Below are 18,752 nucleotides of genomic sequence, written 5' to 3'. Positions count from 1 at the left end.
GTAGCATTATGCATCTGGCTAATTAAGGTGTTACCGAGCGCAGCAGGGAGGACCGGCCTTCCATCTGGAATCCAAAGCCACCCATGTTCAAACTTCCCGTGCAGTTGCTTCCCCAACTCTATATCTTGGGGGCTATAGTTTGGAGCCTGTACCAAGGGGGGCACAAGAAGGGGACCAATTATGACGTTAGTCCCCACTGGTTTTCTGGCTACTTCCTTTGCTGTTTTATCTGCCAAGCGGTTTCCTTTTTCTACCGCTCCTTCCCCTTTTTGATGGCCGGGGCAATGGATAATAGCCACTTTCTTAGGTAGCCAGATAGCCTCCAAAAGAGCCAAAATCTGCTCCTTGTTCTTAATTTCCTTTCCCCCTGATGTCATTAGTCCTCTTTCCTTGTACAGGGCTCCATGTACATGTGCCGTTGCAAAGGCATATCTACTGTCAGTATAGATGTTTACAGTTTTATCCTTTCCCCACCATAAAGCTTGTGTTAGAGCTATAAGTTTAGCCCTCTGTGCCAATGTCCCATGGCTTAGGGCCTGTGCCCATATCATATCCCTGACTGTTACTACGGCTGCCCCAGCATACCTTACTCCGTCGGATACAAAACTGCTTCCATTGGTAAATAATACCGCATCCGGATTAAGCCATGGCTCATCCTTCAAGACTGGCCGTAGTCCAGTTACCTGCTCAAGGTGCTGAACACAGTGATGCAATGGAGCCTGCGGGTCATCATCCGGGAGCAGTGTGGCAGGGTTCAGGGCTGCAGTTTTCAAAAACTGGGTCTGTGGGGGATTAAGCAACAGTACCTGGTACTGAGTAATCCGGGTGTTGGAAATCCATCTTTCAGGAGGGCTGCGCAGCATGGCTTCAACTGCATGTGGAGCCACAATTTCAATATTTTGGCCCAAGGTCAATTTAAAGCGTCTTTGGTCAATATAGCAGTAGCAGCTAGTGCTCTCAGGCAACTAGGCCTTCCTCCAGCCACCGGTCTAGTCTCTTTGAGAGATATGCCACTCGTTGCTTAAATAGTGGCTTTTAATTTCTGGAGCAAATCTCTTCCAAGCAAAGGAAAAGGACATTCAGGCATAACTAAAAACGAATGCGTGATGGTTCCCTTTCCCAAGTCAGTAATTTTTGCCTGTGTCCATGGGTATGCCTTCCCTTTCCCAGTGACTCCTTGAATTACAGTCTTTTCTTTGGATAACAGACCAGCAGTTTCTGTTAAAACTGAGTAAGTTGCACCAGTATCAGCTAAAAAGTTCACAGGTTTGCCCCCTACTTGTAAAGTTACCTTGGGCTCTCGGGGGCTCATTAGATAAGAGCCCTGACGCCCCTATTCATCTTCCAAAAGAATGAGGGGCCTTTTTTCTTCTCACCTCCTGGTTGCTCCTTTTCAGGGCACTCATTCTTCCAATGTCCTTTCTTTTTGCAAATAGCACATTGGTCTCTTCCTAGCGTAGGTTTTCTATTTTGGCCTTCTTCGTTGCTAGGTCCCCCTCTATGGTTAGGGTTTTTTTTTGTTTTGTTTTGTTTTTTCCCCAAGGAGGTCGGTTTCCTTGTTGTCCCACAAACATGACTTTTTGCACACAGTCCCTATTGTTAAAGACCTTCTGAGCTATTTCTAATAATTTGGATAAATTTTTCTCCCTCAAAACCTTCCAATCTCTGTAACTTCTTTCTAATGTCAGGGGCCGACTGGCTAATAAAGGCCAAATTAATGGCTCTTCTATTGTTGGGGTCCTCCGGGTCAATAGGTGTATATAAGCGGTAAGACTCTAATAGTCTTTCCAAGAATGCTGCAGGTGACTCGTCCTTAGTCTGAATTACTTCACTTACCTTGGACAGATTTATTGGTCTACATGCAGCAGCCCGGAGTCCCTGTAGCAGAAACTGGCGATACCTTAGGAGAGCCTCCTTACCTTGATCTGTATTTGGATCCCACTGGAGACGTTGAGTCGGAAACACAGCCTGTAACCTGGTTAAGTCTGCTGTGGGCTGCCCATTTGGGTCTGTTACTCCTCTAGCTGCCTCCCGCAAAATTCTTTCCTTTTCTTCAGTAGTGAATAAGACCTGTAAGAGCTGTTGGCAATCATCCCAAGTGGGCTGATGGGTAAAGAAAATAGACTCTAAAAGGGAGTTTAGTCCTTATGGTTTCTCTGAAAAGGATGGCGTTTGCAATTTCCAATTATATAAATCACTAGTACTGAATGGCGAGTAGATGACAGTAGGCTCACCGCCACCTCCTGGAATCACCTTCAATGGGGCTTGAACAGATACTGGCTCTTTTCAGGGAGGTTGAATCAGGGGAAGGTGGCCTATGACCCCTAGACCGGGTTACAGGAGGTCCCGGTCCCTCCGGAGGAGGACGTCCACCCCCATTTCCATTGTAGGGTGGCGGATACCACTCATCCTCCGAGGGAGGTCCCTGCAACACCGGTGGGGGCTTCTTAAAACCCTGGGGTATGGCTGCCATTACAGTAACGGGTGCACGACTGCAATTCTGTAAGTATTTAGGGGCATCAGAAACAACATCAATCCAAACATCAACATAAGGAATTTGGTCGGGATGCCCAGGTTTTCCATAAATCACACCTCGAACCCGGAATGCAGTCTGCATGTTAAATGATCCCTCGGAGGGCCATCCTACTCCGAAGGTCGGCCAATCTAATCGACAAAAGCGCTGCAAATCAAAAGGGGTTACTGAAGCACCATAGGCCCTTGCCCTACGATGAAAATCTTTAAAGTTGTTAAGCATGCACTGTAACGGAGTTAGTTTGCCCTGTGATTGTCCCATAGTTCCACAATAAAGCACACGAAGCAAAACAAAACAAGACAGACACTAACAAACCAGAACAGGACTGAGAAAACTGTCGTCACAGTCTCAGTCGACCGCCGACCTTACTTGTCGCATCTGACGTCCGCACGGTCCCTGGGCCCCCTACCAGAAACTGCCTCAGCACTCCCAGGATTGTGCTCCGCAAAGTGAGAAACCACAGGCAGCGGGCTAGGGCAAGTGCCCTAGAGGCCTCCCCAACCGCAAATGGTCCAACGCCCCGGTGCACTGATCAATTTTCCCACAACGAGAAGATCTCGCTGGGGCCTCCAAATGTTGTGTCCAGAATAACCAGACCCAACTTGAGTGCTCTTAACCAGGAGACAGTTTATTAGCCGGTGGCTGTCCTTGCAAAGGAGCAGCCTCGAAATGCCAAGATACAAGGTTTTTAAGCCCCAAATCCCATTCCTCATTCTGTCTTAAACACAAAGGTCCATCTTTCTCCTATTCACTACCTGTCAACCCACTGGCCAGGTGTGCAAGCGGGAAGTACAGAAGCAGAAAGCTTGTGTCAGAATGTTATGTTCCTATGGGTGACCGCCTATGTTCCCATGGACAATAGTCGGTGTTCCCATGGGCGATGGCCAAATAGTAATTTTCAGCTTATATACAATTGATTATTTTTCATGCCACGCAAGCAAGCAGGGTTACACAGGCTAAAATTGGCAGTTAGCGTATGAGCTCATTGTTACAAGTTTCATGATTAACAGAGTGTGGTTAGGGGTTCCAGAAACTAGGCCTAAGTTATGGACTTCCTTTGTCCAGTTTCAGGTTTTAATTATTCTTTAACCCTTTCACATTTCAGCAGGCCATTACAGCGAGGGCAAAGAAATGCCCGCCAATCTTCGTGAGGGGCGGGCCACGATCTTTGACCTTGAAATGCTAACACCCTGCACTAACACCCATCTCTTCTCGTTATCAGCTACGGTGCTTCCCACTTAGATATTGCTTCCTGTGGTCCAGGCGCAGTGTCCCTCAAGCTCCGTCAGAAACATTTACTTCTTTACGACAACCTCGTAATGGTTGCGAGGACACGGGGCGTTAAGTAGGTAGATGGAATCAGTTCACAGAGACAGACGTGGTTCGTCCTCGGGGTTTTAGCCATCTTCCCCCCGTCTAAACACCATGGCTGTATTATGTGTTTGTCCTAAGCAGTGTCTCTGTAGTAGTGGGTTTACTTTTACTGAGAACTAGTTATCCAATGCACATACAAATACATTTGAAAAGTGAGAACTTTTGTACCAGTGAGTGCCACCTTAAATTCAATTATCCCATCACAGTTTGGAAATCATACTCTTGGCATGGGATCTAAGGCACATATGAAATGCCCAAGAATTAAATGAAGGAGCACATCACAGAGGGAATTTGAACTCATGTGCTATCATTTACTGGCTCTGGGGCTTGGGCACGTTAATTCTGCTGAGCTAGATAAGAGAATAATGATAGCACTTCATAAGGTTGGCTAAAGAGTTGCTTATGTACATAAAGTACATCCCGGTATATGGCAGAGTCTCCATAAGTGTGTACAGTCACTCCTAGTGCCGGATCAGCAACTCAGTTATGGGGCAGAGAACTGGGCAACAGCTATATGTCCTGTGTGCGCTGGTGCCTTGAGCGTGTTCTTGAACTATTTCTGATCTCTCTTCCTCAGTAGGACAGGAGTAAGGGGTTTTAATTCCATAACTGTTTGGTCTAATCTCACCTAAAGGAGAGTGACATAGTAGGCACAAAGACATCTAGCGATGGGATTAAGGTCCACCCCGAAATGATTGATGTGGTGAGCACATTTCCCTCTGTCCCAGACTGTCAAGATGCTTTTGAAAACATTTTTCAAATCACGTGTACCAGAGTCTGAGGGAACACCCTTCTTCCTCCGCATTTTGGAGGGAGTGATGTCTCAGTCTCTCCATAAAAAGCTTGATCATCAGTATCGAGCCATCTGTCACTGGGGGTTTCACATGAGGAGTTAATGATAGCTTTGAACATGAGCTGTTGTGGCATTTCTGCCCATTCGTTTTATGCAAACAGTTTACAGACAAGGATCAGCAGCCCTCTGGAAGTGAGGGCGAAGACGACGATGTGGAGGTGGCCCTGAAGAAGGAAGTGGGCGACATTAAGGCGTCTACGGAGATGAGGCCAAGAAGATTCCAGTCAGTGGAGAGTGGAGCGAACAACGTTGTCTTCATCAGGACTCTAGGGATAGGTGTGTCCGACTAAAAGCCTTGAGATTATTGGACCCGCCTCGAGCACACTGCCTACAAAATGGCCTCATGGTTATGGCTCACTTAATCATTTGATGACATCCTCTGCACCAGAGCACTAGGCATATGGAGAGGAAAGAGGGGGTGGCGGACCCAGCACTGCCTTAGAGGGGGAACTTGGCCTTTCCTGTTCTGTGCGGAGAATTCAGGTTGAACAGGAAGCACATGCTGTGTCTGAGAGGGGCAACTGCTGCTCAGCCCCGCCAGTGGGGGGCGTGGCTCCGGACTGCGGGAACGCCTCCTGGGCGTGGCTCCGGACTGCGGGAACGCCTCCTGTCGCGACCAAACCTCCTGGTAGTTCAGAAGGATTTGGAAAGCTGGGGAAGTTTCTAGATTTTGAAATGCAGTTGGCTAACTTAGAAATATCAGAAACACTGAGCAGCCCTGCACAGACTCGTATGCGATCAGGCGTACTGCATCATGGTCTTGTCAAATCGAGGCTCCCCAGGTGTGAGGTTAGGACTCCGTGCAGACTTGCCTAATGGAGCAAGTCAGTCTTTTTCAGTGACTTGCAGATTTTTGTCTTGTTTTTGTAAAAAGTGTAGACTCTTTAACGTTTCTTAATCTGATAGTTGCTATGATAGGAAAACAGTATGGTTTTGTCATTGGACAAATCAGACATCACAAAACTGTTAACTCCAGTGTCTTCAGGAACAGTTGTTTCTAGTGAAAGCAGCAGGAACGCTGAAGAGCTAAAACGTTAGACGCAGTATTAAAACATAGTAGGCGTCGAAGAAACATTAATTGGAAAACATGGTTGGTTAGACTTACTTCAAACTCATCATGATCATTTCCTCTATTCTACTGTCAACTTATGTCACGGCCAGTGAAAATTCATTTTAGAGAGTTTGAAGAGTCTTTAAAAAATGTCTGAGAACTTATATTCTTATTTGTTTGTCGTGAGCTTTTTTTTGTCTTCTCCTCTTAGAACCGGAGAAATTGGTGCATCATATTCTCCAGGATATGTACAAAACCAAGAAGAAGAAGACTCGGGTTATTCTGCGAATGCTACCCGTCTCAGGCTCGTGCAAGGCTTTCTTAGAAGATATGAAAAAATATGCAGAAACCTTTTTGGAAGCCTGGTCTAAGGCACCAAAGAAAGGGCCATTTCAGATTGTGTACAAATCTCAAAATAACAGCCATGTGAATAGAGAAGAAGTTATCAAAGAATAGGCAGCTATGTTTCTCTTCGCGATTTTACGTCGGTCTTCGATGAAAAATACTTGTTCTCATTAAGAATTATTTTTGAAGCTGTAAGACTTACCTTTTTGAGTGTAGAGCAAGTATATTGAGATGTCCTTAAACTGATATTAAACATCACTGATTTCAAGATGCTGGATGGGGGGTTTTCTGATAGGTAGACATTAATAAGTCTTCCGAATCAAGATTGAAATTTCTGAGGGAAGGAAAAATGCTCTCGTTAAATGTCCCGGGATTTCATTTACTTTTACGTTTTGAAAGAGTTCAGGGAATTCGACAAGGTCCGTGTGGAAGAATGGACTTGTGTGTGTTTAGCTTCAACGAGTCCCAAACGGAGGGAGATGAAAGATGGTTTTTGTATCCATCGAGCTTCCCGTGTCCTTCTCCGCCTAAGTGTCTCCCTGTCCTTTTCGTTACAGGAATAGTTGGAAGCCTCAATTCGGAAAACAGAGTGGATCTTACCAACCCGCAGTACACAGTGGTGGAGGAAATCATTAAAGCCGTCCGTTGGCTGAGCGTCGTGAAGGATTACATGTTGTTCAGAAAATACAATCTCCAGGAGGTGCTGAAAGGTGCTGGGGACCCGGCCCAGCGTAACCCGAAGCCGGCAGCACACGCCGGAAACGGGAAAGCAGCTCACGTGCAGCCTGGGGACACGTCACATCCAAATGACACAGCAGAAGGAGAAAACCAGCAGCAGCCCGTACCCGAGGATAGTGAGGAGCTGGGCCAGGGGCAGAGGAAACCCGGCTCTGAGACACAGGTGGTGAAGGAGGGAGGAGCTAAACCTGAACTTGCAAGTCAAGTCCCAGAAGGCTCTAAGTCAAATGAAAATGACCTCTCGTAGGAAAAAAAAATCATTCGGTGTTGGAGGTGAGTTTCTGTGAGGTGTTGCTGGGATTCCCTGTGAAATTGTGACTGCAAATAGTGTTTTTGAACGTCTGAGCTGCATAATACTGTGCTCAACGGTGGTGAGCAGTGACTGGGCAGCCCTGTGGGAGGCTGTTTAGTTAGCGATGTTTTCAGCCCGTGTGGAGGGCGCAGTAGCCCCACGGACATTGGGTTGAGCTCGGGGATGGCGTGGGTGATTGGTGAACACTCACACAGGGGAGGTTCCTGGATTCTTGTGAAATAAGAATATCTTTCAACCTCAGTGCTCACCCTCACGAACCGTGAGAGGTCCCTTAACTTGAGGGTGTTTTCAAGGGGACCTCTAGGGCAAAACCGAAAAAAGCCAGAAGAGCAAAGAGGGTTGCAAAGTAACATGTCCAGATGGAGAATCTTAAGGGGGTGGGAAACGAGCTTTTGGGGATGGGTTTAGTCGTAAAGGTTAAGAAGTTTGAGAGTGTTATAGATGTTAAGTCTTCCTGCACCAATGGCTAATGGACGTGGAATGTATTTTCATCCTCGTAGCTAGAGGTCCTGCTTGGAAAATCAATCTGGAAGGGATTAGATGGGACAAAGGCAAGATGGGTCCTTGCTAATTCCCATGAGCCTGGGACTTCCTTACGTAGCTTCCCACATTTAGAATGTTTACTCTCGATAGGTGGCAGTGATCTTGAAAGGACATGAGCATTGTGAGTGTCATTCAGGCGAACACGGAGGAGCGGATTCGGGTGACTTTATCAGACTTGCTTGCTCCTAGACAAACATGACATTTGTTTCCATAGTTTGGGACTCTGGGAATAAAATGGGCCATGTGCTTACAGAACACACGACTGTGCGGAACCAGGTTCCTTTTGCTTTATGAAAGCTGCTACTCTACAAAAAGATTTGGGTTTAGTAGTTTGTTTTAACCCTCTTTTGTATAAACACTGCAAGTCACAATCATTTCCTTTGTCGGTTTGGACATTGACAATTTTCTTCTCAAAGATTTTTGATTTCTGTTTACTTGTGGCTAAGTACAGAACACAAACTTAGTTTTCAGCCAGGAATCATCTTAAGCCTTTTAAAGAGTCGTTGCCGAATTACTAGAAAGCAAGGACTAAGAGCAAGTGCAGCGACTTGATGCCTCAGGTTCCCATCACGCTAAATTCTTTCCCATTCACGGTCCCTTAAAACGTTGCGTTTGATCTTCCCAGTGACTGTCTTTGGGAGCTGCTCAACAAATTCCACCTAAGCAACAAAAACACATGACGAGACAGTCAATTCTGTTTCGATTACCCCAACTGTCAGTACAATAGGAGAGCGCTTTCCTGAGACTCAGGCGTTGAGTTTCGGTCTGGGGGTTACCTTAGCCTAAGCTCACTGAATGTCACGGCCAGTGAAAATTCATTTTAGAGAGTTTGAAGAGTCTTTAAAAAGACTCTACAAAAAGATTTGGGTTTAGTAGTTTGTTTTAACCCCCTTTTGTATTTGTCTGTCTTTGTAAGACCTGAGTGTGACGAGCTGTTCTCCCCTGGCTGGAAAGTACTGTATTCTGTCGGACTGCATTTGTTCATTGAATGAGTTGTTTTCAGGTTTACAAATGTTTATGTTCACCGACATTTGAGCATGTTACTTACAGATGATGAGATTTCAGGGGTGGAATTCAGTGCTTTTTGTTGTTAAATTTTGTTTAAAAACATTGTGTCAGTTTCAAAAAAAAAAGTCCAGTTCAGTGTTATGGTTCAGTAAATTTGCTTCGCTTCATGGAAGAAAAGTGTTAAACTTGGTATTACAAAATATATTTCTCTAAAGTTAAACATACCTTCTAAATGTTATTTTTACTTGTATTTTGCTTTTGCTATGGCCAAATATTGAGCTTGTTTCTCAGAGTTTCTGATTTTTTTCATTAGAATCAAAATAAATTTGTTTCTTAAAGATTGGTGTTCTGTACTCTTTTCCTGCCTCTTGGTAATACAATCTCTTGCTTGATAGTGAATACATGTATCCTAAAAATGTTTAAATATCAAGTGATGCATGAAAGTCATGACATTATCCTAAAAAGTAAATACACAAAAATTTTAACTGCTCTCGAATAATTACTCTAAAGTGGTCCAAGCTTCAGATATTTTACAGTGAATTTGCTTCAAAATGAGTGAAAGGACTTAATGAAATTCACTTAATGGCTTTTGAGTTGTTTCTCATTTTAACATTAATATTTGATCCCACCTTAAAGAATTAGTAATATATAAAAATGTTCAGCAGAATTCTCTCTTGAACATTTCTCAGTTTCAATCTTTATTTTGAGTTAATCACACACAAGAGAAATGTGTTGTCCACTGTGCATTTCCAAACTTATTTGACCCCTGCAATTTTAAACGCTACAAGTCACAATCATTTCCTTTGTCGGTTTGGACATTGACAATTCTCTTCTCAAAGATTTTAGATTTCTGTTTACTTGTGGCTAAGTACAGAACACAAACTTAGTTTTCAGCCAGGAATCATCTTAAGCCTTTTAAAGAGTCGTTGCCGAATTACGAGAAAGCAAGGACTAAGAGCAAGTGCAGCGACTTGATGCCTCAGGTTCCCATCACGCTAAATTCTTCCCCATTCACGGTCCCTTAAAACGTTGCGTTTGATCTTCCCAGTGACTGTCTTTGGGAGCTGCTCAACAAATTCCACCTAAGCAACAAAAACATATGACGAGACAGTCAATTCTGTTTCGATTACCCCAACTGTCAGTACAATAGGAGAGCGCTTTCCTGAGACTCAGGCGTTGAGTTTCGGTCCGGGGTTACCTTAGCCTAAGCTCACTGAATGTTTTTGGACAGCAGAGACTTGCGTTTGTACAGATGACAGCGGGGCTTCCTCATCCTGGTTTTTAGTGCCGATCCACCTGTATGCTTTCTTAGAAGACGAATCCATTGCTTCCCCCCATTTCAAACTAGACCTTGGCCTCTAATCCCCCCAGGGAAATAGCCACATGTAAATGCCCAGAGAATGGTAATTCTTGGGTTTTGAGCTTCTAAGAGCTGGGTCCTGGAGGTTCTGTGGAGGATTTTTTGGAGGTGATTTTGAGTATACGTAATTTTCTCCTTATGCTTTGACTTGATGGTAAAAGACCGTTTCCTCAAGATGAGACTTAACAGTATTTTAAAACATCCTCTACCCTTTTTGAAAGTCACCTGGTCACTGATTCAGAGAATTTAAGGGAGAAAATTTAACTAGTTAGGTTGAAATTAACCATCTTTTAGCCGATGATGCCACTTGAAATGGAATTCTTATGTCACCAACCAGCAGGATTCCAGGGTAGAAGAACATGCAGTACTGTTCGTGTCTTATAAAGAGTTTTTCTTAAATCCTCCCTTGAAGTTCGCAAGAAAGATTCCACAGTTTGCATAAATTATCAAGTGACCGAATTTAAGTCACTCGATAATTTGGTTACTTGATAATTAAAGGCATGTGCTTTGAATGAATAAGGGCCCAAGAGTGCTATGGTAGATGAATCAGGTACGGTCTTTTTACTAGAAACGGTCTGCCACCATTTTTTTTTTTTCACAGAATGGGACTGATTAGTCCTATAAGGATCTTTAGTTATTCAGTTTTGCAGAGCTAATCAAAACTTGTGGTTTATCAAGCAATCGTACTGTCCCGATATAAAATATTTTAACGCAGAATTCTTAGGGCTAAACAAGTTGAAATAGGTGTCTTCTACTTATATAATAAGCTACCCTAAAGTCACAAGCTAATGACACTTATACGCTTCCTAGCTTAGACCCTTCTCGGTAACATACACTTAACTTTTGGGCGAAATACTTGCCTTTCTTGGGTACTTGTAAGGTGCAGTTGATTCTTTCACATGAGCCTGAAGTTCAGGAATTAATTTCTCTGGGTTGGATGATTTAAAAGACGCAGATAAGACAACAAAAGCTTTCACCACCTGCAGGAGGAAAGTCAGTTCACATGGAGGTTTGTTTTTCAGACCCAGCAGGAGTTTGGAAGGAAATGCTGAACCCGGGTACTTATTTCTTAACAGCAGCTTGAGTGATGAATGCAAATGCCACAGATCACCTCTGAACAACGCTTGGATCCAGCAAATGAGGTTTTGAGACCTAACTCCAGGTCAGTTGCTTGTGGTGTGAGGGGTGCAGGTGGCCACTTCCTCCAACAAACCCAGACTCTTAGAAGCTTACAGTAAGGGTACAAACAGAGGTTGTAGAGAGTGCTGGTTTGGAAGGGGCTTGGGGAGCACTAAGGAGGGCTCGTGTGCCCCGGGAGATGGAATCTCGGGATGGATCGATCTAAGGCGGAAAGGTCTTTCTTGCCTGATAGTTTTTGCTTGTCTTCGTAATTGTATTTAAAACCCACCACTGAGATAATTACTGAGTTTGTAAGTGTAGATTTAAGTAGTAATCACTCATACATTGATTCTAATTGGTGTTCCCTTCTGCTGATCGGCCGAAATCAATTATATTGAGAGAAGGAGAATATGGTGTCAGGGGCAAAATACTTTGGAGGCTGGGATCGTTGGGTGTGGCATTGGAACGGGAAGGATGAGTACGGGACCCAGAGTGTCACTGCAGAGGGTCCCTGGTGTGTGAGCACGGGGCAGAGACAGAGATGTGGGACGCCGCCGTCAGGTGAAGTGTTTTGAAATTTCGCCTCTTCGTGAGTCTGCAGGAAACGTCCACGGGGAAAGGAGTCTCCTCCCCGCAAATGACACGGCTTCCCCCGGAGCTCCTGCTCCTGCTGCCGTTCCCCTTCCACTGTGTCCTGAGTAGGCTTGGGGCTTGTTTGGGACCCCGGACGCAGTCTCCTGTTTGCCTCGTGTCTGTGAGCACATTGACTGAGTTCCGTGCCAATCGTGCACAGAGTGCAGTCTGCAGCTCTTTGCTTGGGCGGAATCGATTGCCCCTTTCGAGTCACAGCACCGCGATTTTCCTGTGGGGAGGACCCTAACTTCTCTCTGGTGGGGTGACCACTACCTCCTACCTCCCGTGACCGGCATGGGCCCCAGGGCTGGCCCGTCGGCCTGCACCGGACCATCGTGGTTAAGGTGTGGTCCGTGATCAGCACAGGCCATTGTGGGAGTGGCTGGAAGCTGCTGGAAAGCTTGCCGTGTCCTTCCCTGGGGCCCGTAAGCTCTGCAGGTCCACAGTTGGTGCCTGTCAAGTAGGAAGAACCTGCCCACGTGGAGGTGACATAAGGAAGGACTGCGCCCAGAAATGGAGAGAGACTTTGCCGACTTCACGCGAACCCGTGGACGGAGCTGTACCCAAAGCCCTCACCTACGTGTGAGCCAATATGGTCATTTGTGTTTGACCCTAAGTCACTTTGGGTTGAATTTTTGTCACTTGTGACCCCTAGGACCCTAACATCCCCTCTGGGACACGATGCCTTTGTGAAGTCGAAGCCTCGTGCACATCTCGGCCACACGTGAGACTCACGGGAATTGCAAGACGCTTTAGAGTGGTCGAGGGGACAGAACGTGAACACGCGAAGTCGCCACGTTAGTCGGGGGCATGGGCCGTACCTCCCCTCTGACCGGGTCTGGGCTGCTGACGACGGCCGTTTCGACGACCGCCGGGTGCTCCATGAGCGCGTTCTCCACCTCGAACGGCCCGATGCGGTACCTGGAGGGCGACAGCGGGCCTCAGGTCACGACGCCGCCTGAGGACCTCTCCCCCCGGCCAAGGGTCACCTCCCAGCAGGGCAAACGTGCGGACCCGGAGGTTATGATGACGTCATCCGCGCGGCCGACAAACCAGAAGTACCCGTCGCTGTCCATCCTGCCTCTGTCCCCGGTGAGATAAAAGTTTCCTCTCATCGTGGCGGCAGTTTTCTCCGGATTGTCCTAGGGATCGAAGATGGCGTGGGGGATTAATTTGGTCGAAACGGCAACGGGGGTTGTGGCACCCAGGGACGGACTGGTGCACTGCACATTCTATTTCTAACTGAATTTTTATAGCAGGTAGTTCCTGGGACAGAATACAAAAGGCCTGGGAGGATAATAAAAAGCAGGACCTATACAACTCCCTCTCCCTGGTGGCTTGTCCAGTCGTGCTCCCTGGGGACGAGCCCTGCAATCGCTTTCATGCACATAGAAATTTATCGTCACAAGGTTTAAGGGACAGATGATCTCGCCCCTTTACTGTTGAGGAACCAGAGTGAAATTTTGTGACTCGTCCCAGGGCACGTCGCCAAACATGGCGCATGTGAGATTCACCCCGAGCCCGTGTGACTCCCTGTACCCCCTTTTCTGTGAGAGTGTGAATAGCGTGTTCTCCACTCCCGTACCTCGTATTTAGAGAAGAGGTAGAAGGGCCGTGGAGACGTCAGTCTGATGGCAATCTCTCCCTCTTTGCCAGGTGGCAAGGTGTCGCCATTCTCATCTATAATCTAGAATGAAAGAAACAATCCGGTTCTTCAAGTTTTCTTTTCACAAAACGAACGTGGGTCGGGAAGGGTTGTATCATGAACAGCAGAAAAGCCCCAAACTCTGTCTTCTTCAGTGAGGCGATCAGACGTAACCCACCTGGACGTCGTGGGGTGGAAGTCCCTTCCCCATCGAGCCTGGTTTAATCTTTTGTCCTCTGCGATTGGCACAAATGACTCCCTATTGGGAAGACATGTTTTCTGTGAGTGTGTAAAAATTCATTTTCAGTAGCTATGTATATCATGACAGTGAATCTTAGGATGCAGTTTTGACTGATTTTCCCAGTCTATAAGCTCATACTCTGAAATCTATAATTTTAGACCAGTGATTCTCACACTTGAGGGTTCTCAGAATCACCTGGAGCGTTGTTAAACCCACATGCTGGGCCCCAGCCCGGAATTTCTAATTCAGTAGGTCTCGGGGAGTTGGGGAGGGGTGAGGGTCTGAGAATTTGCATTTCTACCGAATTCCCAGGTGCTGCCAACACTGCTGGATCCAGGACACGCTTTGAAACCCAACCCTTTATGATAAGGGGACAATTGAGAGCAGCACGGAGTTAGTGGCTTACGGAGGCCTCTCCACCCCGAGCACCTCTGAAACGTCCCCCGTGTGGGGAGAAGACAGGAAGACTACGGAATGATCATCGTTCCCCTTCGGCCACACCTAACGGTGACTCAGAGGTTTTGGTAACTGCTGGCAAGGTGAGGTGCCCCGGGACGCTCCCTAAAGCTTCAGAGCACAACAGGGACTCTCCTGGGGTGCAGTTGACAGTCCCAGTGTCGTGTGACAGTCCGGGGTTGAGGGCTGCCGGCCTGATCAACTTCAACGCCGCTGTTAAACCTACCGACTCCGTCTGTGCGTAGCCCTCGTACAGCTCCAGGCCCGTCTGCGTCTTCCACTGTTCGCCCACCTCAGGGTTCAGGGGCTCCCCTCCTGCCATGCAGTGGTGAAGCTTCTTGAATTTGTATCTGGAGAGACAGTGGGCTCTGGTTATTCCTGCAAATTGTTCCGTTGCCCCTGAAGGGTCCCTCTGTTGATCTCAAACTGGGGGGCAATTTTTCTCCCCCAAGGGACTTTTGATAATATCCAGAGACATTCTTGCCCCTCACGACTGGTGGAGAGAGAGGTTCTATTGGCACGTAGTAGGAAGAGGCCAGAGTGGAATGCTGGCCGACATCCTAGGGCGCACAGGACAGGCCCCGAGGGTAGATTCTCTGGTCCCATTAATGCTTTTGTTTGGCATTCAAAGGGAGGGTTCCGCCCAGGTACCTCTTGAGATCTTTCTGCACGAGCATCCGGTACACAGTGGGAGCACAGCACAGGGTCGTGATGGGGTACGTGCTAAGCGTCTGGAAGATGGAGAAAGACACGGATGTCAGAAGCGGTTCATTACAGGCCACGGTGAGAGCTGATGTCTGCGACCCCTCACTGTCTCATTTTCACGTGAGCCCATCTCATTGGAATAAGACAGCAAATATTTATTAGTTGTCGCCAGTGACTGTACGTCCACTGGGAATTTTCAATTATCAGGAAGAATAAGTGTATGTTACAGTCATAGACTTGCTCAGTCAAATTCAACAAAAAGCGAATTTCAATTTGAGAACCACTCCAAAGTATGAACCGGTTCATTCTACCCTGAGGCGGCAGATTACCTTTCGTGATGGAGTTTTAAGTAGTGACTACTGGGTAGTTAGTACCAGCTCTGCACCTGTAAGACAGCCCACCAAAGCCTTTCCAACACCATTTCTGTAAAAGATATCAGTCCTTTTGAGGGAATTGATGACGTGCATCAGAAAAGCATTTTTCTGGGCCTTTTCTTAATTGTTTAAGAATTACCAGGCTCATTACACTTCTAGTTCCTTAAAGCGAAGGTGTCTGAAATCTGGAGAAATACCGATGTTTTACAGATCCTCTTTCTGAGAGGTCCCACTGAGTCACGTAATGAACTGACAATTTGTGTTAAATTTAAGCATTTGAGAGAACACACTCCAGATGTGTGTCTAGGCGTCTGGATCATCATAAAGCAAGAGTGACTTTTGATCCTTAAGTGCGCATTGCTGCTGTGTGTGCTTCTGACCGTTTTTATTAAGTGTAGTGCTTGTCACTAAGATTAGTGTAAATCCAGAAATGTTTTTACAGTCCTGAAAATACACACATTGTCTCTGTAAAATAAGGATGTTCTTATTTAATATTACAGTTAGTAAGATATATATCATTGTATTAATATATCAATCATATTAATGATTACTCTATTATTAGCATTAAAATATCTTAATATAGTATTAAATAAGAATTATTGATATTAATAATCTTGATATAACATTAAGTAAGAATAGTAAAATAAGGATATATGTTAAATGTTTTATTTAACTATTATAAGGTATTTAATATTTTATAAAAAAGGATATTTTTCTGTTACAGATGTAAGTTTTGAAACTGCCAAGTCAACTTATCTACCGCAGGGCACTTTGTAACCCGTGTAGAGATTCCAGTTCTTATGTCACCCTACACTTCTGTTCAGACCTCAAGCCATCTCGTCAGACCTGTTTGCACAATCACAGGGTGTGTATAGCTTTTCCCCCCACACAGGTGTGCTGTGTATTTAAAAATGTGCACTTCTGTAAACCTCATAGATTTTTCATGCTTGGAAGATAATTACCCAAAGCATGCTTTTCTAAATGCTAAAGCTATACGATACCTCGGTCTAACTGTCTCTGGCAGAGAAGGAGGGACATGCCTGGTTTCTAGAAGAGTATTGGGTTCTGAGAATTAATGGTGAGAAGCTTGGGGTTGGGAGAAAAGTGGGACTCTGTGTTCGGTCCCCACAAAAGGGTTCAGATCTGACAGTGACTGTCTTTCTTTCGCTAATCAGAAACCATAGCTTTGTCTAGACTTGAGACTTCTAATTCGTTTTTGAGAATCAGAATCTTAAATGGCCACAGAGTTAGTGACATTAGCAAATCTTGAACAACAGAGGATGTCATGCTCGAGTGTGACAGGTGTTCCCTCTCCACTCAGTTAAATAAACTGAAAAACCAAGTCCCCAGAGGCTTTGCCTCTTGAAAAGGAGTGATTTCTGTAAGGCCAAGAAGCCCTGTATTCTAAGGAGTCCTTTTTCTGTGGTTTTGGGGGTGACGAGTTAGAGATGTAGTCAGACATCACAACTTACGTCTAGGAAGGTGTCAGCGTCAAACTGGGCCATCCGATGCACAAAGATACAGGCTCCATAAAGCCAGGGAGCGAACAAGCTGCCGATGGCGGCCTTGATCCAGCCAGTGTCGGACAGACTCCATATGATGTCTGAGGACTTCAGGTCTAGCCAATACCTGAATGATGTGGAGAAGTGACAAGACAGACCAAAACAGAACGGGAAAGCGAACAAGCTGGTATCTTTGAGGACTGGCCCGGGAGCCCAATGGCTACAGGGAGGGGCCAAAAGAAACCGCAAGGCAGGATAAGGGGTTCTCCCTTCCACTTTCGTAGAGGACTTTTTTCTAATTTCTAGGTAGTCTGGGAGTAGAGTGGGAGGCTGTGTTTGGCATAGTTTCCGGAATTTTTCCATCGATGCGACAAATATTTATTGAGCAAATGTTATATGCTAGGCACGGTGAGCAAAAGAACAGAGTTCTGCTCTTTTTAGGGAGCTAGATGGCGCATAAGCTCACAATAAAATGAGGAAATGCACAAATCAGTGTCGTAATTTCAAATAGCGGTACGTGCTCTAAGGACAATGAAACAGTGATGCGCTCGTTTTCGGATGTCTAGGAGGGCCTTTCCGAGTGGGTGAGTCTCCCTGGCGGTGAGGACAAGGAGTCAGATGTGCTCCTGTGGGGATCGAATCAAGTTCTTGCTGCATCAGTCAGCGAGACGGTGCCGTCTCCTGAGCGGGGGTTGGGCAGGGGCGTCAGAGCTCTGTTCTGGAGATGTCACATGGGCGCTACCCAACAGCCATCCGTGTAGAGGCGTTGACTAGGCACACATGTTGGCAGCTCAGAGAGGCGTTTAGCAAAGACAGGGTTCTTCTCCCTACCTTCCAGAGATGGTACACCCAATCCCGAGGCTGCTCTGTGAGTGCAAGGCCATCTTGGGAGAGCCGGTGGTCCCGCTGGTGAAATAAATGGCCATCGGTTCTTGACTTGCGGTCTCCACACAGCTGTGCTCTTCAGAGGCGGCTCTGGAAAACAGGACCCCCGAGGTGGTGGCCGCAGATGGCAGACAAGTTTAACTCTGATATTCCTCCCTTAGTTCTGCATGTCCACGCTCTTCATACTAGAAGGTCATTAATAGTGCAGAACCTAATCCAGAGCCTGCCTGAGAGGCATTTTTCACGAGCTCCTAAAGGAACTGGCAGGGCATTGCTAAGATTTAAGGGTTCATTTGTCTGCCTGCCTGTCTGTCTGTCTGTCTGTCTCTTTAAAGTCCATCTCTCTGTAGGCCAAATGGCACAATCTCTTTCAATAACAAATGGATGTGTATTTTATTTAATCTATGAATTTTTAAAAATTAGTACTGAATTTTTATAAGTGGTTCTGAACATCTCAGGAGCTTTTTATGATTTAAAGAAAGGTCTTTTGGCATTTGAATCAAACTTTGGATTACTCTTTATTCAGTATCTTCGCTATCACTGGCAGACACAGTCCCTTAGCAGATAGCATCCCTTTCGTCCTCCTTGCACTGATAAAACTGATTTTGTTCAGGTGTCAGGCAGCCATGTGTTTCAGGGTCAACTGTTCCCTGTACAGCTCTGGAGGTCAGGGGAGAGGCGTGGGGTGGGAAAGTGTAGCGACGAGAAGGGAAGTGTCCTTTTTACCAGGAGAAGAAAAGAGAAACATCAGTCTGGTCCATGATTTTGACCTTTCCTCCATCCTGTTACGAGTATTCTGGAGTGTGTTCATGGACTTCTATCCTTGGGAGGCAGAAGGAGGGTGAGAAGCCTTAAAATGAACTCCCTGGATAGAGACAGACTCTAATGATGTGACGCGAGACCTCACTCCTCCTGCGTGAGGGTTTCTCAAAGACTGGCCATCTGTTGGCAGCAATCGCTCTGCTTCCCTTAGTTTTCAGAGGAGCGCTCCGTGCGTTTCTGGAGTCAGACACTCCAAAGTTGATCGTTTGAAGTGGGGACTCCTCCTATCTTGAAAAATATGCCCCGCCTCCC

At 46.1% G+C, this 18,752-nt stretch overlaps 1 protein-coding gene and 1 long non-coding RNA gene across 2 annotated transcripts; one reads left to right on the top strand and one right to left on the bottom strand.

Annotated features, from left to right (window-relative positions):
• Nucleotides 1-4,793: 4,793 nt before the first annotated feature.
• Nucleotides 4,794-6,071, top strand: LOC120600544 (uncharacterized). Its single transcript, XR_005652216.1, has 2 exons — nt 4,794-5,036; nt 6,023-6,071. It is a non-coding gene; the product is annotated as an uncharacterized LOC120600544 (long non-coding RNA).
• A 3,354-nt stretch (nt 6,072-9,425) lies between these two features.
• On the bottom strand, nt 9,426-17,768 carry LOC120600543 (acyl-coenzyme A synthetase ACSM4, mitochondrial-like; the record flags this gene model as incomplete). Its single annotated transcript, XM_039859958.1, has 10 exons — nt 9,426-9,840; nt 10,979-11,098; nt 12,692-12,791; nt 12,885-13,012; nt 13,456-13,557; nt 13,694-13,774; nt 14,439-14,562; nt 14,864-14,943; nt 16,764-16,920; nt 17,625-17,768. Coding segments are annotated over 10 exons (1,123 nt in total), but the record flags the coding sequence as incomplete, so codon positions are not given.
• Between the last annotated feature and the right edge of the window lie 984 nt (nt 17,769-18,752).

This window comes from Pteropus medius, unplaced genomic scaffold (assembly GCF_902729225.1).
Source record: "Pteropus medius unplaced genomic scaffold, Ma_sr-lr_union100, whole genome shotgun sequence".
Classification (NCBI taxonomy): domain Eukaryota; kingdom Metazoa; phylum Chordata; class Mammalia; order Chiroptera; family Pteropodidae; genus Pteropus; species Pteropus medius.
Note: the sequence above shows the minus strand (reverse complement) of the source record. Positions and strands in the feature narration are given on the sequence as shown.